Consider the following 27,079-nt stretch of genomic DNA (forward strand, 5'->3'; position numbering starts at 1 on the left):
TGGGGTTGAATTCTTTTCACTTTCCATCGCTGACTTTCCATCAGGTGGACTACGTGCATGATAGTTTACTTCTACACAAAGGAAAAAAGAAGAAAACTCAGTTCTATAAAGCTGAAATTGTGACAAAACACATTCTTGTCAATGTCGCTTATATAACTTCTCCTACTCAACCATTCGTGACTAATTCGTTAATAGCTACCAACCTGCCGGTTATTTAACTAGTGTTACACTGTTTATTTCTAGTTAAAAGTGGTTTTAAGCCGTTTAAAATTTTGGCAAACGTTTTTGTATGATTTCTTTGAAAGTAATTTGATTATTAATCTTCCGTGACGCTCTTTTCAATTCAAAAATTTGTTCTTTAATGAAAATCTCTATGAACTTACTTATGAATTGTTTTGCCTACTAAAGATAGAAATTTGACAATTATTGTTTACTAGAAATTTTTAAATTTCTTTCTTTGGTAAACAAAAGTTACGTAGATCTATCTACATATCTGTGCTAGCCAAAAAAGGCATACATTTATTTTAAAATCGGGCCTTAACCCCCAATATTAGCAATATAGTGGTCCTTTAACCGACCTCCGGTCTCAGGTAGGATTTCAATCCTATCTAAGATCGACAGTGACCACTTACCATCAAGTGGATTGCATGCTAGTATGCTCATTCAGTTTAATTAAAAACAAAGATTGTTCATCAACTTCAATCACACATTAACACTGAATTAAGAGTTGAAATAGTGCCAAGATGGCGTTAACCGCAGATAACGTATGCAAACGTGACAGCGTGGGAAGGCGAAGTATTTCCGTTTTATTTATAATTCCCGACGTCGGGACGCCACGTATAAATAACTGGAGAATTGTCAATGACTTAAAGATTAATTTGTTTGGTTCTAATAATGCACATTTTGTAAACAACATTTTTGCAAAGAAACTGTATTGCTCGCTTTTCGAATCGTTTTGACAAAGTTTATCCCTATAACAAACTCTTTATGTATTTTTTTCTAGACCGTTTCCAAATCATTTAATATTATTTACAGCCCATTACCGTTCTAAAAGACATTAAGTAGGAATATTATATTGTTACAGACTTACCTCTACCTAGATTTTTTATTAAATGATATATTTGTTGTCTAAGTACATGAAGCGGTAGGTAGAGAAAACACAAAAAAAACTATCTTTTGAGAACTACTATTTGTTTTGGTATTGTTTAAAGCAGCATAGAGAATTGGACCATTGAGAATATCAGTTATTTTGAATTCATAGACTTAGCATACAGTTAAGAGGTGAAATAATAAGTATAGAGTACAGAACTAAATTTTTAATTAGAATTTTTCTTCTTCCTCAGCCTGCGAACCGTGAGAAGATGATGTCCAGGTCTGCGTTAGCCCTCGCCGCTATCGGCCTTGGCGTATCCACCTTCAGCGTCCGCCAGATGATCCTCCACCAGTCCAGACGAATCTAAACCACCAGGACAACGATACCATCGTAAACCGGCAGACGTGTGTAATGTATCGAGAAAAAAGCATATCAAATAGACAACACGTTTCAACTCTCCTATTGTATTGAGCTTCTAAATATGTTACGAAATGGCAATACAGTATTAAGGTGGAAACAGATGTACAACGTTGTCAACATATGTTCCATTTAGGATTAATTTGTCTTGTTACATTACAATGTCGTTAATCGGTTCCCGCCTTTACACGAAGGCAATTTTGAAGTTCGACCAATTAAATAGTTAAATTTAGGATAGTTTGACGCTTCAAAATTGTCTTCCCGGGTATTAATTCTGTGAGTGGTCGATGTATTATGAAAAAAATGTAGACAGATTATGTAAAAATTAATTTATTTTTAATTTTCATTCTGTGAGCGACTGTTGCGTGAACATTATTTTCATTTGAAAATTAATTAGCGATAAGTTTTAAGTCTCGTATGAATGGGATATATACTAAATGATGTGGAAAGTACCTTGCGACTGTTTGAATTGTGATGGAAACCAAATAAATCTAGACAAAGTAACAATTTGGCTCTTTTATTTTCCTTGCATTTCTGTATTGATCAGTCGAAAATAAGAATCTGAGATGACCTTCATCAGAGAAACCGTCACTACCTTAACCTTGGTAATGATATCGAAATGTATGTCAAGATTCCAGTAATGTTGGACTTTGCCCATATTAAATAGAGATAATTAGTGTAAAACAAAAACCCGGCTGCTTGAATATAGCCTTTGGTTACTCTCAAAACTTAGACGAATCCAAGGACACATTGTTAGAATTCGTCATGAGACATACCCTCGAAGACATGGGCTGGGTAAAAAAGTCTATTATTTTTAAAATCTAGTCATTATACTGTTTTGAGATCAAAATCTGAATTAATAAGTTGAACTACTACCGAAACGTAACCACTTTATATAAATGGTTATCCAAAGAAGTCTGTGTTCGATCCCGGGTATGGCAGATAAATATAAAAAGTCTGTACACAAACAAAACTCCAAGTGAAACGAAAAGTTATATTTCTAATAATCTTACAAACATTACTTTCGTAGCAAATGCGTTAAAATACTTGACGAATATTATTCCAATCTTTCAAACAATTCAACAACATTGCAACAACTAAATTAAATGTACTATTTGTGCCTATAATATGCAGTAAAAACAAAAATTTTAAAAATGCTAAGTGCTTAACAATGTAAAAACCAATTTACAAATAATGTAGAACCCTTTGTGGTTCGACTCCGGCGGCACCACCGCCACACCTATTTCTACCTAATAACAGCAGTGTTAGGCGCTGCTGTGTTCCGTTTTGAAGGGTGTGGTAAGGGAGACTAGACTATTCCGAGGCGTTCTAGCTTAGTCCTCAGGGGTAGCGGCGCATCTGTGGCCGATCTCAGGTAGGAATATCTAATCCTATCTGGGGTTGATTACTGATGTCCATGGGCGGCAGTAGCCACTTACCATCGGGTGGACTGCATGCTCGTCTGCTCCTCTTATGTTATAAAAAAAATGTGAAGAAATATTCTAGCGCACGTTAATAATCCATCTATCCAATATTTTGCCTACAAAAGGTCAGCATTTCACAATTTATACTAGATACGGATAGATTAATTACTAATAACGGGTGTTAATGGATTGTTTATTTAGATACTATAATCTATAACTACCCAAAAGTAGTTTCAAAGCTGGCAGAACCTTTCGGTGTGCGAATCTGGTTGTACTAGTCACCTATTTTCGTCAGTAGGATCTATGCCTATTTCTGTCTTATAATAGCAGTGTGAAGTGCTGCTATGTTCAGCTTTCAAAAAGTATTTCTTAATAATCAATTTACCATAAAAACATTACCGAACGACAGACGCCTATTATTAATACTCAATCCATCCATAACTTGCCCTACCAAAGATCGGAAAATGACATCGTGTTTGTATGAAGAAATTGTCAAATATGGTATGGTATGGTAAATATGCTATGGTAGGCAAAAATTGGAAAGACTGATTATTGACAACGGATAATAACTTGGATCTTATTTTATGCCAGCAACTCCACAACCAAACTAAGAGCTCTACCAAATTCAAAAATTACACTACGATTAAAATATATTCAATTTTATCACTAAGATTGTACTTTACTATCTGTAAAGATATTTTATTAAAATGAAGTTATTCAGTACATTATATTATAATACTTATTTATATGTCCGTTATCTCAACCATAAGTACTTAAGTATTACTTAACTCTATGTATAGTCCGTGCCAAACTACTAGTCCGCTCTGAAGGTGTTGCGAGCCGGTGTAGTCATACAATTTGCTATGGCGACGCGTTTCATTTCCATATTCAGTGCGGACTAGCAGTTTTACGCGGACAAATTGTATTTGATCAAAATATTCATAAAAACACTGCAAACTTATAAAACCATTTTTTTTCTTGATAATAATTTATTGATACAAAAAATCAGAACAAACGTATTAATCTCCTTTAAAAATCAGTATTTAATTGGGTACTTGACAGTTATAACAATAAAATATGAAATATGTTGGATATGATAGCTTATAAGTAAACATATATTATGCAGTATTTCGTTTATTTTTTAATACGTTCTAAGTATTTTAATTTTTAAAAAGAAATTTTCGATTTTTTATCTGTGGATTTTAAATCCCAAAACGGCGACAGTGCTGCCTCAAATGTCATGTGACGTCACTACATCGAAACCAAACAAGACAAATAATAATTAAATCGTTTGCTGTTAAAGTTGGTTGAATTTATGTTGTGAACCGAAATGAAGCCATACTATATTAAAGCTGATAGCGTGAACCTGCTTAAAGAATCTCCATATATGCAGTGCAATAAATCAAAATGGATACAAAAACTTCCGTGAGATAACCTATGGAAATATCAAATAAACAACGTAAGTAAAACATTCTTTATATTTACATTTAATCATATCGGACAATTAAAACATTTCTTAACTGACTTCAGACAGAAGAAAGGTTGTCTTCAAGGGATTATTAAGATTTTTTTAAATATACTTATATTCTTATGTGAACTGTTTTAAGGTTATTAATTGGTTATATTTATATTTACAGAACTTCCCGACAATCGTATAGTGACGACGTTATAGAGTATGTGCAGTTTAAGAGGAAGGCAAGTTTGTGTTTCATGAAAAGTAAAAGTTGTCCTGAACACAAGGTACATCAATGAAAATGAAAATGTGATGACTGTCCTGCCTAGAAGAAGTGAGGAGCCAAAAGTTTCGAAAGTGGGCACCAGTCTGAAATACATAAAGTAAAGTACACGGGAAATAGTACTTCTTTACTTGCGTGACCTACCCAACAAGATGAAAGAAGAAAAGTGACCATACAGTTCCTATTATTGCATTGCAATTTAATTCTGAAAATGACAGTGATAAAAATATATATCAATTTGTTACGGAAAATAATTTTAGTAATGAAGAAAAGCAGACACACAAGCAGCACAAAAATTTAGCTTAGGTGATCTGTAGTAATTATTGTAACTGTAACATATGATAAATATATACAAAAGTTCTACCATGTGTACTCACTAATAGAACCATATATACCAAATAAACAAAGAAATCGGTTAATAAAATACTAATATTAGCAAATCATGTATTTTTAATTATACAGTTATGTAACTTAATCAGTGCACATGCACCATCAATAATAACACAGTCATGAAATATTTTAATTGTGTCCTATTAATTACAGAATGGGCCCTTAAAATAGAATTCTCATAGACGTCTTATAATTCTATTCTTATCATAGACATTTATATAATATATTAAATATATGAATACTTCCACTTGCTGTTTTGTTTTGATTACGTCCCGTTCCAATGATTTGGAATTGACGAATCACTCGAGAGTTACTTAATTTATTCCTTTTTTTCAATAATACTTCTCTTACATAGATAGTATAAAATGTCATTGCTTGCAAACAGAGGATTTAAACATATAAGAATCTGCAAGTTCTTTAACGTTTATGAGATTTGGGTTTAGGAACTTGTATAAGCAAATTTGTTAGGATATTTAGCGATCGTACTTGTACACATCGTCACTGCACACGCCTTGTAATTTGACATTCTTGCAATTGTACTAATAAAAGTTAAATAATTCCCAAGATTTCCCCTGAAGTATGTGTAGCGTCGTAGTTTATTTCTATATTTTCAATGTGTTGACGTCACGCTACGAAATGACACTTGACCGCCTGTTTTGGCGTAACGTTCCGTTTACCGTAATAAAAATATGTTTTTTATTAATAAATAGCCCTTTTTTCGAAAAAATGATCAATGAAAGGCATATATAATACGTATATGAATTCATTAAAACAGTTTCCCAAATAGTGTCAAGTAGCCAATTATCTATTATAACGTCTGCCTGGGTGATTATGAAAATTCAGATTAAAAATTTGTCCTGCACATACTCATAATTAAAATCTGAAAGCAAATTTGAAAAGCAAAAAAATATTTTTCATGTACACTTCTGTTTGGCCTGCAACTTATTTTTATTTAATATTTGATACATATGGCAAACTTTTTATAACGAAAATCTCCTAAAACATTACAAAGATTTGGAAATCGTCGCTTTCGTTATAAAAGGTTTACTTTTCTTGAAAATATAATAAAAATTGAATACTTACGACCTATTACACACAAGATTACATTACACAATGTATATTATTACATTGAAGTTTACGCTTGTTTCACCGTACTTGCACAATTGCAAGCTTCTCATTTTATGTACATTTTTTTAAAATCTAAAAATAGAAAAATCTAACGCAGAATACCAACCAAGCACCTCAGAAATAACACATATTACGGAATACTAAAGTACGAATAAGTTGTAAGTACTAAGGTTACGATCATACATTACTTATCATATAAGTTTTCTTAAATTGCCATAAAACGTTTTTATTTATGTTAAGATAATATTGAAAATAGTTAATAGTCAAACATTTATGACAATGTAAAAATGCATGCTTTAATACACATTGGACTGGGGCAGCGTGATGGAATATGAAATCTTTATATCCATATATATACAATGAGAAGACAAACATACTTTTCCGAGGCAATCCAGCTTAGCCCTCAGGAATAACGGCGCAGTTTCCGAACTCGGATAGGAAACTAATCTTATCTGGGGTTGACTACAGACGTCCATGGGCAGAAGCCACTAACCATCATAAGGACTGCATTCTCATCTGCTGCTTCGGGGTCGTTCAAGTATTACGTAAACGCTTTTAGGAGGCCGGGGGTATATGTCTTTGCTTTGTATATTTTGGATGACATGGGGGGGTAGGGGAGTCTAGATGATGATTACGTCATCGGTAGTTTGTTACTTGTTTACACACCCTCACATTGTCTTTACTTGAAAGCGAGATGCATTTTCGGGGATTCCCGCAAATCATGCATACGTTTAGGCATTTTTAAAATTATAATTATAATATAAAAAAAACAATACATTAATTGAATAATGTTTACGTAAGCATGGGGGAGGGGGTAAGAGCTTTTCTTACTTTTGCTGACGAGGGGGATGGGGGGTAAACAATTGTTATAAATCTGCTTACGTAATACTTGAACGGCCCCTTCTATATTATAAAAAATACAATCAAATTGACACTACCTACGTATAGCTACACAACTACAGTTCAACTACAACAGTATTTGAAATCACACACACCTACAAAACCATGCACATACACAAAATTGTTGAAATAGTATTTATTACTACTACTTATTAAATTATTACACAATCGAAACAAAGTGAAGAGTAATACATATTACAACATTTACATATTAAAAGCGATTTTTAAAGACGGAAGTAAAAACTACACTTGAAGTACCTACACTAGAAGAAAGTCACTAGAAAAGAGTTCGTAGAGAAAACGGCTATTCATTCCAAGAACGCCCGGACTATTCAACGATCATTGAACTATTCAAGAACTCTTAAACGAGATGCCCTTGAATAGTTAGTATTACGCAATAGACGTGCGATTATTTTCTGCGCGGAAATAGTTTCATAAATTAAGCTCATCTTTGTGACACCATGTGCGTTTTACAAATTAATTATCATTTGTTTTTATGACGAAAGAAATCATCATGAACATAGCAATATACACCTGAGATGTTCTAGTATTCTCAAAGGTGTGGACTTAGACTAAATCCCAGTCGTTCTGATAGGCGTCCTGTGCCCAGCAGTGGGACAACCCCGTGTATTTGTATAGGTCACTCTTACGTCAATTTAATTGAATGCGACTAATTCTTCGCATAATCGCACGTCTATCAGCATCATACTTGTTCACATTAAAACTACACTTGAAGTACACTACTAGAATCACTACAAGAGTTCATAGAGGAAACGGCTATTCAATTCAAGAACGGCCACGCTATTCAACAATCATTGAGCTATTCAATGACTCTTGAACACCGTGGAGATGTCCTTGAACACCTCGCGCTATGCTCGCTTGAAGTATTGCTCGTCGATGCGTTTGGCGAGCGCGACTAAACTGTCGTATCGTCGCACTGTTTCCGCGAGCTTACGACACGGCAGTCGCGTCGTGATTATCGTGAAAACGTGCCCGAAGACTAATGCGTCTAGTTCTGTGGGGCTGTGGAAAGGAGAAATTTTATTTTATTATTTTTGGTTAAATAAATTTCATTATTAGATAAATACATGGGATTAAAACAATAAATATGCCTTTGAAACGAATATCTACAACAAAACAAGACGATAGAAAAGTAAGTATTGTTGATAAAAAATGAAAATGCTTACTGTAATACATGAAACCATGATGTTGTATACGAAGACTTAAAATTTACACGTGATGAAGTGAAACTACCAACTGCTTTCTCTTTCACAAAAGTAAAATAGAATTATTGCATAGGTTTTGATCAAAATATTTATTATGAGATACATGAGACAAATAATTTATAATACATATGAGACAATATAATAATATCATACGTTGAATTGACAAAATTATGAGTAAATAAAAATAATTTAACAAAAAATAACTTACGTGCAGGTTCCTAAAGGCATTTTAAATAATATAAATATTTCCAAAAGTGTTTAACTCAGTCGGTAACATTATTACAGTAGGTACAATCTTTAGTTATAAGAACATAGCAAGCAAGCAAGAATAGCTCATGAGACCATACGCTTATGTTCTCACGAGCTATTGATCAACATGAGCATTGAACATCATGCTCGGTTCACATTATTTCATCATATCGATTAAATATATCACAAGAACACAATAATAAAGCGGAATAGCTCAAGAACGTATTACTATGCTCAATGGCCAATGCTCATGATGATCAATAGTTCTCATAATGACCATTGAGATAATGCTCAATGCTCACTTCGTATTCATTTATTTGCGAAGACTATAATACTGAAATATTAAGATAAATCGATTCTTTTTCCAGTCCAACGACAATTGACAGAATAACTCATTCAACATAGACTGTAAACTAAGTTCGTTATGTATTATCAATAATATCGGAATAAAGTAACTATATAAACATAAAATTGTAAACCAATTGCGTTTATCCCCTTTGGTTTAAGAAAATGACTCATGACTCACTACTCATAATAAAAACAACATGAAAATAATTTAAATTTATTTAAACAATCACAAAGTACAATTCCATAAAAAAATATGCAACATTGGAATACCCGTATTTTTATAAATAATTGGGTTAAATAGTGGAATAAATAAATCCTTAAATAATTTGGACGTCTGGTACGATGCAATAAAATGATGAGATTCTTCATAGCACTTTTGTTTCTAATTGCTTAGATGTCTATTCGACTAGAATATGAATAGACCCTTTTTGAATAGTTGAAATAGCAAAACCAACCACACATAACACATGACCGCGCACACAAACAAAAATTAAAAGTATTTCTTTTGTATTTTTAGAATAAAATCTTATATTTTTTAATTGATTTAGCTAACGAGCATGCAGTCCACTTGATGGTAAATGACCACTTTCGCCCGTGGACATGTGTGACCAAATGCAAATAGAACAGGAATTTTGATTAAAGCAGGTGATATATGCGTCTCCACTAAGTACCAAGATTGTCGCCTCATATATAAGTTAGTCGGTCATTTTATGAATATGATATACTGAATATCCTATTTTTAAGAGTCCTGAGTCGATAACGTATCGATAACTATGAAAAAAACATTATTCAAACGATTACTAACGCGTCAAACACAAACATACAAACTGGCACACAAACAAACATATCTACGTCATTTTAAATCAATTTCCTAAAATATTTCAGCCGTTTAGTTAAAATACTAATCCAATTCAGCCATTTCAGAGTAACTTCCGTAGATGGCATTCTTTTTACGCAAAGATTCCAATAAGGCTTCGACGCTTATGTCTTCGCTACTTTGTATTCTTTGGGTGGATTTGGCATCTGAAATTATTTTCTTTCTTTTAATATTTATGTCATCTTACTGACTCACTACTGGGCATTAGTCTTGACATATATTAGTATACTTTTTTTGTAATATAGGAGCAGCAGACGAGCATGCTGTCCACCTGATGGTAAGTGGCTACTGCCGCCCATAGACATCTGAAATCAACCCCAGACAGGATTGGATTCCTACCTAAGGTCAGCCACATATGCGCCCTTACCCCTGAGGACTATTTGGAACGCCTCGGAAAAGTATGTCTCCCTTGCAACACCCTTCAAACCAGAACTCAGCAGCGCTTAACACTGCTGTTATAACAGAAATAGGTGTGGCGGTGGTGCCGCCTGAGTCGAACCACAATGGGTTCGACCACTTTCATTGAACCATCTTCAACTTCTATACATAAACAGTATTCTAACTACCGATTTAGATTTGTTTCTTCTCCAAACATGTAAAGAAAAAGTCTACACTAGAAAACACTATTACCGCTACTGTCCCCATCACTAGCCATAGGGATGTGATCCCGGCTCGGGTTGATGCACATTTTAGACCTCTTAATCCTCGTACAAATCTTTGAGGTCCGCCTCTCTGGCATTATTTGGGGTCTAGCGATCATGCTGAACGCTTGGCTTATGAGGAATTCCTCTTGGGGCTGATAGAGGGAGAGAGAATATTAATCGTAATACGTAAGAAAGAGATAGAAGAGTTGATTGTAATAAGTAATGGATAATCTCTACTCTTTTTGCTTCTGTTTTCTACTCTCACTAGATGATGTCTAATTGGAGTTTATACAGAACTTCTTATTCTCAAAATATTACCAAAATGCCCAATTTTTTTTTTATTAAATATCACCAATATGTCAAAATGGCCAATTATTAAAGTACTATTACGCACTATGTTTTACGGCAAATAAACTAATAAACTAAAAATAAAAACAACTACATAATACTACGCAATTTTAGAGAAATAAACGATAACAACTATGTAATTATAATTAACATTTCGATTAATTCAACATAACACATATGTGTTTTAATTTCAATAATCTACCACTAGTCCACGTTTTTTTGTAAAGTAATTCTTAAAAGCATGTGAAGTCTATCAGTCCATATTTGACCTTCGTAAACTAAAGCCTTCTAACTCTAAGAGAAGACCTATACTCAGAAATACAACAATGATCTAATCCAGCGTTTCCCAGCTTTTTTCAGTCCACGGACCCTTAGGAAAACAAGCACATTTTTCACGGACCCCCTTAATAAAATAAAGAACAAAAAAAACAATCCCAGCCAAAACATACCGAAAAACCGATTTTTTTTTCATTTTTTTTTTTAAATATAGATTAATAATAGTGTACATCATTGGATGCATCTTTTTTATTTTTTTAAAATACCGTGTGCTTAGATGACTTTTTCTAATAAAACTGGTTTACTGATTTTTCGTTTTGCGGCCCTTTTGCATTTAATGAGCAATTTATGTATGATCCGGAGGTGACACCGCGGACCCCCATACATATACTCGCGGACCCCCAGGTGTCCGCAGACCACAGGTTGAGAAACGCGGATCTAATCTATAGCGGACTAAGTGGGGGCGGAAGGGGCGGTCCCATGGTCCTGGAGAGCCCTCAAAGGTCGCCAGCGAAAAATAAAAGGTAGCCGGAGCCAAACCATCACTGAAATACGTATTTATCAGCGAATAAGTAATTTGTACACATTTGTAATTTTGTTAAAATCAAGTCAATTTTTTACACTGGGGGCCTCATTTCCGCCCCGGGTCTCCGACGACCTTAGTCCGCCACCGGATCTGATGATGATGATTCTACCAACAACACCAATCGATCACCGTCAACATCATCTGCGTGAGGTCGGTCATCCTTAACACGTGCGCGAGCAGCACGTTTGTTATCGGCTTTATCATGACCGCGGCCTTCGGGCCCCTAGCCGACAGCAACGCTCGCATGTGGCCGTACACCAGAGCGTCTAGGGGCGTCGGACTGGAAAATTGGTAGGCATTATCCTAGTTATAAATTACCCCACAGATTTACTAGTAAATCTACTCGTATAAAATAACCGAAGAAAAAATATCTTAGCCCCTTAGAGACGTACAATGCGCCTAGTGCAGTGTTAGTACACGAGAGAGCCTAGGAGCGTTTGATTGAAAAAAAAAAGGCATTGTTGACATTCGTCTATTCCTTTGATAAACGACAATTCGTGCGCAATTGTAGCATATTATACGCATTGTAGGAGACTGGAAAACTGTTATACTACCTACCTAGTTACAAATGAACCTACGAATTTACAACTAAATATGTATGAAAAAAATGTGGCCCCTAAGGGGCCTATAACACGCCTAATGCTGTGGTAGGACACGAGAGCGTCTTTTGCATTGGTATTAGATTGAAAAAGTATAGGAGGGGTACATAACAGATGAATGTCAGGCTGGAAGGGATTGGGAGAAGACACGCGTTTAGTGTTAAATTCATTAAAAATGTATTCCAAAACGTTTTCATAGACATTACATTGTTTTGCAAACACATTGTTGCAAATAATTTCAATTAGACGTGGTCGTTAAATGAGCGTCTAATGTCGTTGGACTGGAAAATTTATATGCATTAACCTAGCAAGAAATGAACGTGGCCAATAAATCCGAAGAAATATTTTAACCCTTTAGTTATTTTAACGTTATCGTTGTCGTTAACTCTGTCATACAATCTAGTGACAGTTACAATGAAGTAATTCCTGGGTTCCTTACCCACTATTGTTGAAAGAAAATCTTTAGCCCTAGAAAATTTAAACATTACCCAAAACATACCATAAAATTGTGCAATACTCACGTTCCAAAGAAGTAATCTTTGTCGCCTAATCGCTGACTCAAAGAATTGCAGCATTGTTCAACCTGAAAAAGGAAATCATAAATATAGTACACTTAATTTTAAACTTTTAAAAATATCAAGTCTTTAACAATTTCAACTTCAAATCATTTTAAATTAAATATCTTAGCAGTGTTAAACGCTGCTGTGCTCTGGTTTGAAGGTTGTGTTAAGCGAGGTATACTTTTCCGAGGCGTTCCACCCTAGTCCTCAGGGGTAGCGGCGCATCTGTGGCCGACCTCAGGTAAGAATATCTAATCCTGTGTGGGGTTGAGTACAGATGTCCATTGGCCCAAGTAGCCACTTACCATCAGGTGAAATGCATGCTCATCTGCTACTTCTATATTATAAAAAAAAGACAATTGTCAGGGTTTAGTTAGATTTTACATAAAAGTTATCAGAGTTGAAAAAAAATAGTCTATCTCTTTCCATAACTACTAATAATATCAACTCACATCAGCCAAAACCTGCTCCAGCGTCTTATCATGCCAGTGGAGCGCCTTAAGCCGCTTGATCACGTTGTTCCGCTTGGCCCTCGTCTGCAGCCAGCCTAACGGCCAGGGGTACACCGACGCATTGCGGACCCTGGTCACAGCATTAAACGTCTCAGTGTCCACCCAGGATATGTAGAGCTGGAATACATTTAACAGTTCATCATCAACCCATCACTGTCTCATTGCTGGGCACGGGTCTCCTCTCAGAATGAGAAGGATAAGGCCATAGTCCACCACGCTGGCCAAGTGCATATTGGTAGAGTTTTTTTTACAAATCTCTCAGGTGTGTAGGTTTCCTCACTATGTTTTCCTTCACCATTTAGCAAGTGATAATTAATTTCTAATACGCACATAACTTCGAAAAATCAGAAGTGCATGCCTGGGATTTGAACCTCGGACCCTCGATTGAGAGACAGAGTTACAAGCACTAAGCTATCACTGCTAAACAATTGTTACCTGATTATTTCTAATTTTAGTTAGCAGGTATAGTCCGCGCCAAACTGCTAGTCCGCTCAAGTTGTTGCGAGCTTGTGTAGTCGTACAATTTACTATGGCGACGCGATTCATGTCTATATTCAGAGCGGACTAGCAGTTTTATGCGGACCAAACTTCCCTTAAAAATCGTATCTGTTTGATTATTAAGAACCCATCAGGGTAATTACCAACTAACCAGTCCTCACAACCCTGTAAAACCCTCACCTCAGCATTAACAAGCACATTGGAGACCAGACTCATATACGCCCTCATCTCGGCCCTTTGCTCCGCTGTCAACTTCCCACAGGGCGCGGCGCCCTTGTTCGCCGCAAACTGCGCCACGGGCTCCAACTCCGAGACCACGAAGGCTCCACACTTGATGAACGGCACACGGCCAGAGGGCGACATGAACTCCGCGTTCCAACGCATCTCCACTTCGAAAGGCAGGTTGCACATCTGTAATGGGAAGGTTTAGGGCTGTTATAGGGCGCTCGAAATTGAAATGCGTCTAATAAATGGTGAAAATACAGAAAACCTACTGACATGATTATGTCAGTCAATTGAAGGTTTCATTTCTATACTATATGCTTACAAACTTTAATATGCAAAAGTACAATATGCTTTTTTTTATAACATAGGAGTGGCAGATGAGCATGCAGTCCACCTGATGGTAAGTGGCTACTGCCGCCCATGGACATCTGTAATGAACACCAGTGAAGACTAAGCTATTACACCTCAGAAATGTATGTCTCCTTTACCTCACCCTTCAAACCAGAACACAGAAGCGCTGAAAACTGCTGTTAAACAGAAATATATGTGGTAGTGGTGCTTCCAAATCTAAACCACTACCTTGCCACTTCTACCTCAAAACAAATACATTTTATATATGAGTACCTTCAGAAAAGCCTGCACAGCCAAACAGCTGGCATTGTCTGGCAGCAATATTTGCTCCACCTCGTAAGGCTGGAATAGCTTCACATTGTCCGGCCATGGCTCTTGAGCTGAAAGAATAGTAATATATTAACATTGATCAAATGAATGCTTGGTCCTGTTAAGGTAATGGATGATTTTATTTTCTGTTTTAATCACTTTACATTATCAAAACATGCATTATTATGTAATTCTTTTAATTATAAGTGACAGTTGTAATGATTATTGTAAAAAGGACACACATTCAATGCCAATTCTGAAGATTGTTTTTTACATGTAAGTGGCAATCAAGTATGCAGTCAATCTGATGGTCACTGCTGTAATTCTTTTAATTATAAGTGACAAATTTGTGTAATGATCATTGTAAAAAGGACATATGATTCAATTCCAATTCTGAATATTTTTTTTACATGAAAGTGGCAATCAATTATGTGGTCCACCAGATGGTAAGGGACCACTGGCGGCCATGTTCATTTGAAACTAACTGTATATAGAAGAGCGGCTCTGCAGTTAATCATATATGCATTGCCACTAAGTGAGGACGAAGATCATCTCATATAGACGGGTCCTACGTAAACTGGTGCAAGTGCGTGTTCACAACTTTACAGTAGAGCAATTTTAATGTTCTACTGCGTGTAACTTTAACATTATTTAACATACATAGTTAAAATTTTAAAATGGTATAATTGAATCCTTTTGAAAAATACTGCATTATATGTGAATAATGTAAAAGTTACACACATTAGAACATTCAAATCGCTCTACTGTAAAGTTGTAAAAATGCACTTGCACCAGTTTACGTAGGATCCGTTGATATGTAAGTTTATATGTGTGCATAGCAACCACAAGTATACATCCAAAACAATATACACACATACACAAAAAAACGTGATCATGTGTGTTGATATTGTAGCTTGCTTTTTATCAGTAAGAACATGCAATTGCAATGTATGGAGATTATGCAGTTTAATACTTACAATTAATTAAGTGTATGATGCAATCATTAAACCTTTACAAAAACTATTAAGATCGATGAAAACAGCAGTTTTAAATCCATGTAGTGTAAGGATAAAACTCGAAATTCAAAAATCATATTTTTTTTATTTTTACTGTTAAGGTTATGTTTTTATGGGGCAAAACAGGCACAGATATTTTAAACGAAAATCCACGAAATCTCTTTTCACAGAGTTTTAAAGGCACAAAAGGGACACTCATACATATATAATTATACCGAAAACAAAGTCATCTTTGAAGTTGATCATATTTGAATAATACCACGAACTGACGTAACGCAAATAGGTCAGGCCGTATCTAAAATTAAATAATTATGTCAACGAAAAGTTTATATTTAGGCAAAACCGGAATTATGTAATTGTGTAAACAAATTCTGCCTAAAATACTCACCACTGAGGGATGTTATTATAGTATCTGAAAGGGATACTTCCGGCATGTTATTTGATTATAATCGTTGGTAATTTCCACTTTATGTTATGGAGAATTATTCACAGAATTCTACATTCAAAACACGGAAAGCACGATTCTCCATTCACTTAGAAGATAAAGTGTCAAAGTGACGACGTCATGTGTCATAAATCGAAATTGTTTTTCTTAATTCTTAAGACAACAATAACCTCCATTTTACAGCCACAATAATCTGAATTTTTATCTAAAGGCAGAAGACTTTTTCTACTACGCGGATTTATCTAATTCACTCGCATCCAATAGGTTTTTCATGGTTTGTATGAAACACGCGTACCAGAGAATAACAATAAACCCGCCTGATAAGAGAAAAACCCACGATAATATGATTAAAACTAATTAAAGTATGAATCCTAGTATTTATTACAATAAATACTTACACATTTGAATTAGTTTAGTGATATTATCACCAACACAAGCGACATTGTGTTTCAATAAATTAATTCCAAATGCAAATTCTTCATCATCAGCAAAATCAAATGGTTTATCCAAAGGTTCTGTGCACTTAATATCCGTTGATAAATCACACCTTGAATTAGCAAACTCTATATACTTGTGAAAAATTGTTTCACCAATCTTACTGCTTGGAGATGATGACCTTGGAGTTCTAACGGGAGAATCGAATGACCAATCAGTAGATATGGATGTTCTTAATTTTGATTCTGTTATTTCTTTGTCCCATAGCGCGTAAACACTCATATTCAATTTTCTTTGAATGTGAATACCAAAATTAAATAATAATTTATAAAAAAATATATGAATCGTCTGTCTCAAAATAATTTGTCATGTTCTTGTCAATCTTTGAGTACCTTTTCATCTTTCTTTAAATAAAATAATATTTGAATATACTAATAATATTTCATAAACAATTACCTATCTAGTAAATATTAACTACTTAAATTATAAAATTACTTCTTATTATGTAGCCAAAAAGCATATTGTAATATTTTCACATTATCGGCTGAATAACACGGAAGCCTAAGCTTTGTATCCTAAATAAGCATTATTAAAAAAATATTGACAATTTGCATCTGACACGCATTGAAAAGAAAATTCGGTGAATCAATTGTAAAAAGTAAATAATATCTTTAGTTTTAGTGATAATTATAATATTTTGAGTGCTAAGCTAAATTTGGAATAAAAAACACAATGGCTGATGTATTGGACATCGAAAATTCGGAAGAATTTGAGGTCGACGAAGATGGTGAACGTACGTAAATTTATTGTTTTATATCAATAACGTGTTTGTGTAAATCTATTATTTTTTATTATTTTGTCCTTTATAGTAAGTTTGACGTTGATTTGAATTAGAAAAATATTTTTATTACAATATTTGTGCATTTAATGTAATTAGGTTATGTATGTCAAAGTTTGACTTTTAAAATGTATTTACATTTTCTTACAAAGGTGACCATTGAGCATTCAGCCAAAATGCATATAAAAGTTAATAGGGCACCTAAAAACAATGTTTACAGAGGGAATCGCCAGGTTGAAGGAAAAGGCGCGAAAACGCAAGGGTCGTGGGTTTGGCAGCGAAGCCGGTAGTGGTGGTGCAACTGAAAGAGGAAGCAGGGGAAGGTATGTTCAGTACAAAATAATATTATGCTCATATGTGAAGTGAAACTTCAGTGGCTACAAACTTATGTGACCTCAAAATTTACTTAGTCCACATTTTATATAAGACAATAGTACTTATTTCTACCAGAACACCCAAAAAAATTATTGCTCTACCCCAGGGGTGATTCCTAGTGTGTGAAGATTAAAAAAATAATACCCAAGATCTTCTCTTATCAGAAAATTGATGTGTCTCACAAGACTGATCAATTATTTAAAATATTGTTGAATTTTCATATGGACAGCTTTCAAAAAAGTTCCCTTACCAAACCCTTCAAATCAGAACACAGCAGCGCTTAACTCTGCTGTTATGATAGAAATAAGTGTGACAGTAGTGCCGCCAGAGTCGAACCACAAAGGGTTCTACCACCTTCATGTCTGTTCTACCAGTTCTATGATTTGGTTTCAGATATGATAGTCTGGCTCCTGAAGGCGATGGGAACACACCAGGGCCACAGCGGTCAGTCGAAGGTTGGATCCTGTTTGTCAGCAATGTACATGAGGAAGCACAGGAGGAAGATATACAGGTATGGGATTGGTCATGCGCAAGATATTTTATTATTACTATATATAAGCAATAGTTAAATTTTTGCCAATAGGGGCCGTAATAGCTACAAACAAAACTACTATATAAGCAACAAAATAGTTTTTGAAATTTTATAGTTATAATGCCTCAAGAGGCAGATTGCTGGACAATAGCGATAAAAAAAAATATGGTAAAAAACTAAGCATTATCAACCACTGATCTAGATAATTGCCTAGGTTTTATAGATAACACCTAAACATACATTGGATAAATACATAGGTTAATTTGTCATGAGACTGTCAAAATTTCCTCTTAAATGTATACAAGTTAATTTATCATAAATTCATAAATAATCCCTCTCCCACAGAACCAGTTCTCAGAATTTGGTGAAATCAAGAACATCCACTTGAATCTAGACCGGCGCACAGGATTCCTGAAGGGTTATGCTCTGGTCGAATATGAGACTTACAAGCAGGCTGCGGTAAGTATATTATAGTCTTAGATGAGTAAAATACATAGATTGATGACTAACAAGAAAGTGTAACCAGTTTTGAGAATTGAAATTGTTGTGTAAGATATTGCCTCATCTCTGTAATAAAATGTCCCGAAAATGTTTGAAACACTTATTTATTAGGTAAATTACGTAGTATTAGTTATTTATACATACATTTTCTCTAAAAATGTTTTTTACTTGTCAAGAATTCAAACAATAATGATAAAATACATATCTTTCTATTTTATTTATCAAAGATTATGGTTATGTTATTGTCCTGCATCATAATCATCATCAAACCATTATTGAAGGTGGTAGAAACCTCTGTGATTCGACTCTGGACCCAGTACTGTCACTCCTATTTCTGCCTAAAAACAGTAGTATTAAGTGCTGCTGTGTTCTAGTTTGAAGGGTGTGGTAAAGAAGACATACTTTTCAGAGGCATTACAGCTTGGTCCTCAGGAGTAGCGACCTGTGGCCGACCTCAGGTAGGAATATCTAATCCTATCTGGGGTTGATTACAGATGTCCATGGGCGGCAGTAGCCACTTACCATCAGGTGGACTGCATGCTCGTCTGCTACTACTATATCATATAAAAAATGGAAAAAAAATAAAGACTCCTGTTCTCAGTAATGAGACAAAAATTATGGTAACAATTAAATGTGTTTTTTCAGAGCGCCAGAGAAGCTCTCGACGGTGCAGACATACTCGGTCAAGCAATTTCAGTTGACTGGTGCTTTGTGAAGGGACCGACCAAAGGTCACAAGAAGCGTCGCTGACCACCACGTCGACGCACACAGTTACGGACTGCACAATGATACTCTTCATAAATTCAGATGTTTTATAAGGACTAGTGTGGAAATGAACAAGAATTGTATGATTTTTAGTATAAACAAAGTAACCAAATAAATTTATTGTCAGAATAATAGATAGAAGTCGGGTTTAGTAATACTACTAAGAACAAATCAATGATAATTTGACTTAGGGAGATCTTTCAACAAGTCCAATCAATCATGCTTATCACGACTAGATTATCATGCTGATCAAATGGTTGTGTTGATCATGAATAATGTCAAGTAAAAGTAGCAATGTCTGTAATTATTTTACTGATGTTTAAAATAATGATAAATTAAAATGTTTTGTATTTTTTCGATATTGAACTCTTTATTCTAGGTGTTAAAAGTTAAAATTACACAATTAATCAATGGTCTCGCATTCACGCACCGCCGTGAATCGTGACCTGATCTGTAGGTTTGAGCTGCAGCTCAAGTTCATATAAGAAGTGATCTGAATATTTGAACCGGTTCATATCTGAGTTACTCACCTCTAATCTCAGATTTTATATACGCAAGTAGTTGAGAAAACTTCGATAACGTAATTTAAATTATTTAGTTTTTTAGAATCATTAGTGATTATGAGACAAATTATAAGATCTATTTGACCAGATTGCGTCAATATCGAATTCTATGAAGTAAAAGTCTTGCAGTAGGCGTCTGTTTGGTTACTTTGTTTATGTTTAAACTTATAGGTTAATTTTAGTATAATCCGCGCCAAACTGCTGGTCCGCTATGAAGTTGTTCCGAGCAGGTGTAGTCTTACAATTTGCTATGGCGACGCGATTCATTTCTATATTCAGAGCGGACTAGCAGTTTTACGCGGACTATAACTGTCTTTATTTTGTATTTAATTTGCACATTTAAAGTTATTATTATATTGATGAGTATAAATCAATTGAAAGATCTATTGGTTCGTTAGTTTAATATTTGGATTGTAAGGTGTATTGTTGGGTTGTAAGAAGTTGAATCCACATCAACTACTACTTTAAAATCTACTATTTAGTAGTAAGAACCTAAATTTAAAAGAATTCTGAAGTGCGATGCGTAACACTGTATGCTAGGATAATGCTTAATATAAGTTCTTCTAATAATTGTGTTTTATTTTTACAAGCTTCTTGTGTATTAAATGTAACAGCTCAGGACAGACTATGGGTATTTCTCAATTTTACATGGAATTTGAAATTTATATTTTCTTTATAATTTTCAGGCGAAAAAATAAGAATTCCCATAGAATAATGTAGGTGGAAAAAACTTTTATTTGCTAATTAATCGCTTCGTAAAATTATTCGCCCACCTAAGAGTGTAAGGGCGCCTCCCCCTACCCCCAATATACGCTCATTAAAAGTAGGAAAATCTTTTTCATTAAACAAATAAAACTACCATTACCAATTACTTAATTGATCAATTTCAATTTTAATATCGAAAAAATGTATCGCTTGTTGTACTAGTGTCGCATCGTAGTACCTACCTACCTAGATCAGACTTTTTTCACGCCCATCATCGTAACTTTTTTTTTATAATATAGGAGTAGCAGACGAGCATGCAGTCCACCTGTTGGTAAGTGGCCACTGCCGCCCATGGACATCTGTAATCAACACCAGATAGGATTAGATATTCCTACCTGACGTCGGCCACAGATGCCCCGCTACCCCTGAGGACTAAGCTGGAATGCCTCTAAAAGTATGTCTCCCTTACCACACCCTTCAAAACGGAACACAGCAGCGCCTTACACTGCTGTTAGTAGGCAGAAATAGGTGTTGCGGTGGTGCCGCTCGAGTTGAACCACAAAGGGTTCTACTACCTTCAAAACTCAATTATCTTGTTAAATAAATAAAACGACTTGTAATTCAGTACATCGATTTTAATAAAAAATATACCACGGATCACGATAGAGCCCTCAACACATTCACTTCATCTGTATCATGTGCGCGAGCGTCCAGTCGTGCTGCAGCTGCACGGCGGGCAGCACGCGCACGCCCGCCGCGGTCACGGCGCCCAGCTGGTAGCGCGGGAACGAGCGCGCGTCGCGGTAGAACAGCACCTCCATGCATTTGCGGACTAGTGCCCTGGATAATACAGGGTGAATCTCCATAAAGTGCACATATTGAAACAGGTAAAATTAAACCGCATTTTGTCGACAAAAAAAATAAAAAAAATAATAAAAAAATTTTTTTTTGGGTTTTACGACCTTTTGAAGTTTTTTTTTTGGAATTGTGCACCTAAAGTAAATAAATCGCTATAACTTTTGAACTAAAAGAGTTATCATGTTCAAACAAAAATTACAATGAATGCCAATTATAGGCCGTACTGATCCATGAAAAAAACAAAACAAAAAAGCTTATCTTCCCAGAAAAAAATAGTCAGATTAGTGTGAAAAAAGCAATTTTTTTAGGTTAAATTTCAGTAATCGTGAATTTCCTCAAAATAATCTAGGCTTTTTATTTTATTTTTATTATTTAATGTAATTCTACGTCGTATTAGCTTTCAAACACTAAAAAAAGCATGCCTCTAACTTAAGTATAAAGTTTCCTACGAGCGCTTAAACAAAGGCAGTTTTTAAGGGTGTTGGTAATAAATAACATTTTTAATACAAACTAGTGTTTTTTTTTTAATTATTAAAGATTTATTTTATTACAGTTTTATCACTTTAATATCGTCAAAAATAAGAAACTACCATGAATTTACCATTGAAACATATTTTTGATAGTTTTCTTTGTTTATATTTTGGACAACTAATTATGGGTCGGACTATACCAGTTTTATTAGGGCGCACGTGCGTCGCGTCATGAGTATCTTTTTTGAAACGTTCCTAGCAAACTTTATACTTGAGTTAGAGGCGTGGCTTTTTAAGTGTTTGAAAGCTAATACGACGTAGAATTGCATTAAACAATAATAAAAAAATAAAATGCCTAGATTATTTTGAGGAAATTGATGATTACTGAAAATTTTACCTAAAAAAAGTGCTTTTTGCACTAATCTGACATTTTTTTCCTGGGAAGATGATTTTTTTTTGTTTTTTTTTTTCCATGGATCAGTACGGCCTATCATTGGCAATCATTGTTATTTTTGTTTGAACCTGATAACCCTCTTAGTTTAAAAGTTATAGCGATTTATTTACTTCAGGTGCACAATTCCAAAAAAAAAATTCAAAAGGTCGTAAAACCCAAAAAAAAATTTTTTTTATTTTTTTTATATTTTTTTTGTCGACAAAATGCGATTTAATTTTACCTGTTTCAATATGTGCACTTTATGGAGATTCACCCTGTATACACGAAATTAGTTTTCATAGAAGCCTTAAGTGCGCAATGAATTTTACGCAGGACTTAATGAATGCGGAGGCCTGGGCACATAAAAATTCTAGGCTACAGCGAAAAGTAATAATAAAAAAATGTTATTAGAAATACAGACCATAATACTTAATAGTCGTGTAACCGAATATATTTTCAAATCAAATCATTTTTTTTTATTTAAAATAGATTCTTTACAGAGCATAGTAAGTTGCTATATTGTATAATGCGATAGGGCGTTGTGGAAAACTACGACACGCACGCAAAAATCACAACAATTGTGAAAAATAGCAATACATATCAATTTTTTCTCAAAATGCTGAATTCCCTCTTTTTGCCGCCATATAGGATTGATACAATAAAGTAGCAGAGGATAATCTATATTATAGTAAATTATCTGTCATCTCTAATCATCTATACGCAAACCCAAATGGATTTAGAGATCTGCCTGTGCTCTATCACAGATGCTTAGCTAACCCTGACTTGAGAACTAAATATACTCAAAGTTAACTGAGGAATCATTAAACACAGCTGTTTTACCGTTTTGTTATAAATTAACTATAATATATACAAAAAATCTTACGTAGCACTCTCTTCATCCAGAGGTCCCTTTTCAAGGGCACTTCTTAACAACGGAGTAGCCATATAGGCACCAAGGCCTGTTGCGATGGTGGAGTCTTCATATGCTGTCCCCAGCTTGTCTACTGCTCCTAGGAATGGTTCTCCATCCTAAAAAAGTATTATAAAATGTTACAAGATTATAGAAATCGACTTGACAAAGTCTTTACCATTCAATTTGATTGCATATTTCTATTTTTCTGTATAACAAAGTAACTGTTTACTGAGTAACAGATTTTTTGACGCTGGATATAGATGCAGAAGTAGTACCTCCCTCGAGTAACCATGGTTCCACCACCTTTTAAATATAAAGAAACGTACAAAAGGGACACAGTCTTCATTAACAATTGGCATTGGGAGATCTCCCATCGGACTAGGTAAACATGCCTGGAGAGTAGCCTTACTCCGACAGTCAGTTCAGAGCTTGTATATATACAAAATGTTGAGAAAATTCGAAGGCATGATTCACAAGCCCCATCTCTTGACGAATTTCAGAAAGACTCCGATAGTAAGTTACCTGAATTCCAGCGACTACATAGTTATTCCACAAGGGGTCCATCTTGCTGCGCTTGTTGTACATGACACGTGTCAGCCAGCAGTGGAGGGAGCGAGGTTTGAGCTGAAGACCATCGCCCACACATTTCTCATCAATACTGAAATTAATAATATGAAGTTTAACATCTTTTGTTTTAAATATAGAAGTAGCAAATTAGTGCAGTCAACTTGATGGTAAGTGGGTTCTGTCTTCTATATATCAACCCCAGATAAGATTACATTCTTACCTAAGGTTGATCACAGATACACCGCAACCATTGAGGATTAAGATGGAATGTCTCGGAAAAGTATGTCTCCCTTACCCTACCCTTCAAACCAGAAAACAGCGCTTAACGCTGCTGTTATTAGAAAGAAATGTGCCAGTGGTGCAAGTGGAGTCGAACCACAGAGGCTTCTATCACCTTCTATTTTACGCTAGTAACTTAACCAATAAAATAGACAAATAATGACAAATAAATAAAATATACAGATTTATGAAAACATTTACAATGTGCATGTTTTAAATTAAACTGTATTTGATGATTACATATGTAACACTTACATTTTCTGCTCAATAATATCCTTGAGGTACTGATAATCAGCATAATCGCCTCCACAGCCGAGCAGGGTCAGATCGTTCACCTTCAACACCCTTGGGCAGTCCCGGAATCTGGCTAGAGAGCCATACGAGCCTAGAGTGTCCGCAGCGACGATGCAACCCTTGTCATACTTCACTCCAATGACTGTTGTCGTTGTTGTAATTGGTGTTGCTGAGCTGGAATCATAATGGGTGTTTTACAAGAGATACTGTAGGTTAGTATTAGTTTTGTGCGTGAGTAGTTGACAATTCTTGGTAATAAACGCTACATAGTAAGTATTAGCAGGCTAGAATTAGTAAAAAATGAATATCAAAATGAAATCATCTCCAAAGGAAAAAATATACTAACTACTACTAAATAAATATACTACTATTTTTAAATTTTGTTTTTCATGATTGGAATGAATGGAAGTAGTTTGGGTACATAAAAAAGGATCATTAACGAAAATGCCACAAGTTACAAGCAAGCGGCTACCATACTTTAACGTTTAACATTATTTAACAATGATTATAGTTTGACTGAATCTCTAAAGCACTAGTACACTACCCTCACAGCTCATAGCTACACATAAGATTCTTCACTGCTTGCTAGTGAAACTCCCAGAACGTTGCTGTTCATAGAGAAGCATAGAATTCATAGTTCATAGAATTCATAGCACAGTAAAAAAACTCTGCTATTAACCGATTCAATGCGGCGACCTTTTGGACAAACTTTAACGCCTGGCGGTGAACAAATATTTTGTGGCACAACTGTGATGCCATCCGCCATGAATTGTAACTTATCGTTGTTTTTGCTTTTTCCACATGCTGTAAGTTTAGTAGCCACCCAAAAGCGAAAGTGAATGGTTTAACAGTTCGATTAGTGTTTACAAAACTGACTATCTACGTGTAATAACGGAAATGGAAGGTAAGTGTCTTATTTCTATCAGGTGTTGTAAACATTTTTGAAAGTTTTTGATGAATTGATTGTTTTAGTGTTACTATAGAATTAAATATGAACATTCGAGACGTGGAGAGCGCTGTGCTAGTTCTTTTCTGGTGTTTTATTTAGAATAAAATTCAAATTATTAATGGATAGGTTTCTAATAGAATATCGAAATTGATTGTGCTATTTATTCAGACAAAGATAAACACCAAAGTACGAATATTTTAATCCAGTTTCTATTAGCTTACTATTAACGAAAAGTAGGTACTATTATAGTAATACAATCACAATAATTTGCAATATAATATATTTTTTTGACAGGTTTACAATCTCTGAAGTATGTGAAATTACATGATCTGCTAAAACTGACATTCTAGGAAGGAACTATGTGATAAATAAAGACACTTTTGGTTTCAGAACAACTTTGATAAATGTCAATTGAAATGTCAATTTATCTGAGTTTTATGGCTTCAAATTTTGGCACCTCTCGGGTGCCACCCGCCATATACAAAAGAAATGGCATGGCACAACTGTTGTGCCATCCGCACGGAATCGGTTAAGCTATGATACATTCCATAAAGTACTTTCTATGAAAACTGAAGGTTCCAACAGTTTTTATAATGCTTCTTCATTATTTTATCATGTTCAACATACACTTCAAGCTACTGGAGAACACTATACACACTAGTAGACTGACGTTGCTACATAGCGTTCTGTATACAAATTTATAGCGTTTTATTTCACTTTTGGAGGCAATTTTAAGACGTCTTTTGATTACAAAAGATCATAATAATACTTACTGAGCTTTGAAGTCTTGAACTACATGCCTTGCAGGGCCCATGTTTGAGGAGTTACCGGGGAAATTGTAAAAGGCTCCTGGAGAAGGTCCATTTTGCCACAACGGTGCTGGGCTCATGAAATCACCCATGAACGCCATCTTGTATTTGAATAATTGCTACAATTTTATAATTAATGACGAGAGAACAAATAAAATTTTAGTTTACGACAATAATGCAAAATGCTCGATTTTAGATCTGTTTAGAATGACAAGCGGCAATTGCAAATGACAAATTAGTAAATGACAAACACTTTTTGGAAAACGTTCCATTTCGGCGTATATTTCAATGATAATTTAAGTTTGTAAATTAAATACTACAAAAATATTGTATCTATTATATATTTACAAAACGTATTGAGTTAGTATGATTAATATTTTTAATAATATTTAACGAAATAATATAGCATTTGTTTTGCTACGAATAGAACGGAACATCTATCATATCATCATCATATCATGTGAACTTACGTGTAATGGAAACTTTCTGCGTTCAGAAAAACGAATTTGAAATTAACAAAATACAAAAAAAAATATTATGGAACCAAAAGAACCAACCAAAATAACTAAAATTTTCATGTTTTCGAAACCATGGTATGTGGAGTATTAAATTATATAAATTTGTAATGTTTTGTAA

At 34.7% G+C, this 27,079-nt stretch overlaps 4 protein-coding genes and 1 long non-coding RNA gene across 7 annotated transcripts; 2 read left to right on the forward strand and 3 right to left on the reverse strand.

Annotated features, from left to right (window-relative positions):
- Positions 1-3,985: 3,985 nt before the first annotated feature.
- On the forward strand, positions 3,986-5,033 carry LOC140748609 (uncharacterized). Its single transcript, XR_012102958.1, has 2 exons — positions 3,986-4,393; positions 4,572-5,033. It is a non-coding gene; the product is annotated as an uncharacterized LOC140748609 (long non-coding RNA).
- A 1,760-nt stretch (positions 5,034-6,793) lies between these two features.
- Positions 6,794-16,963, reverse strand: LOC140748610 (metaxin-2). 3 transcript variants are annotated; one of them, XM_073081450.1, is made up of 6 exons: positions 16,556-16,963; positions 14,661-14,767; positions 13,992-14,222; positions 13,254-13,430; positions 12,763-12,824; positions 6,794-8,111 (listed from the first exon to the last, which is right to left on the reverse strand). In XM_073081450.1, exons 1-6 carry the CDS (start codon positions 16,872-16,874, stop codon positions 7,958-7,960), a joined length of 1,050 nt encoding a protein of 349 aa, XP_072937551.1. In that variant the 5' UTR covers positions 16,875-16,963; the 3' UTR covers positions 6,794-7,957. The 3 variants fall into 3 exon arrangements, with proteins under 3 accessions (XP_072937551.1, XP_072937553.1, XP_072937552.1); XM_073081452.1 differs by lacking the exon at positions 16,556-16,963 and adding an exon at positions 15,928-15,985; XM_073081451.1 differs by lacking the exon at positions 16,556-16,963 and adding an exon at positions 16,101-16,270 and having other exon boundaries at positions 6,798-8,111.
- LOC140748478 (uncharacterized) lies at positions 9,104-12,726 on the reverse strand. Its single transcript, XM_073081291.1, has 4 exons — positions 12,638-12,726; positions 11,772-11,922; positions 10,419-10,584; positions 9,104-9,934 (listed from the first exon to the last, which is right to left on the reverse strand). Exons 1-4 carry the CDS (start codon positions 12,724-12,726, stop codon positions 9,813-9,815), a joined length of 528 nt encoding a protein of 175 aa, XP_072937392.1. The 3' UTR covers positions 9,104-9,812.
- Positions 16,964-17,185: 222 nt separating the features above from the next.
- Positions 17,186-19,869, forward strand: tsu (40S ribosomal protein S12 homolog tsunagi). Its single transcript, XM_073081482.1, has 5 exons — positions 17,186-17,385; positions 17,651-17,753; positions 18,199-18,316; positions 18,683-18,796; positions 19,484-19,869. Exons 1-5 carry the CDS (start codon positions 17,325-17,327, stop codon positions 19,586-19,588), a joined length of 501 nt encoding a protein of 166 aa, XP_072937583.1. The 5' UTR covers positions 17,186-17,324; the 3' UTR covers positions 19,589-19,869.
- A 1,622-nt stretch (positions 19,870-21,491) lies between these two features.
- On the reverse strand, positions 21,492-26,682 carry Prosbeta7 (proteasome subunit beta type-4). Its single transcript, XM_073081567.1, has 5 exons — positions 26,408-26,682; positions 24,647-24,859; positions 24,068-24,203; positions 23,516-23,661; positions 21,492-21,711 (listed from the first exon to the last, which is right to left on the reverse strand). Exons 1-5 carry the CDS (start codon positions 26,542-26,544, stop codon positions 21,552-21,554), a joined length of 792 nt encoding a protein of 263 aa, XP_072937668.1. The 5' UTR covers positions 26,545-26,682; the 3' UTR covers positions 21,492-21,551.
- Positions 26,683-27,079: the final 397 nt, after the last annotated feature.

The sequence above is a fragment of the Epargyreus clarus genome, unplaced genomic scaffold (assembly GCF_041222505.1).
Source record: "Epargyreus clarus isolate Ecla_fem2 unplaced genomic scaffold, WU_Ecla_fem_2.2 ptg000016l, whole genome shotgun sequence".
In the NCBI taxonomy this organism is placed as follows: Eukaryota; Metazoa; Arthropoda; class Insecta; order Lepidoptera; family Hesperiidae; genus Epargyreus; species Epargyreus clarus.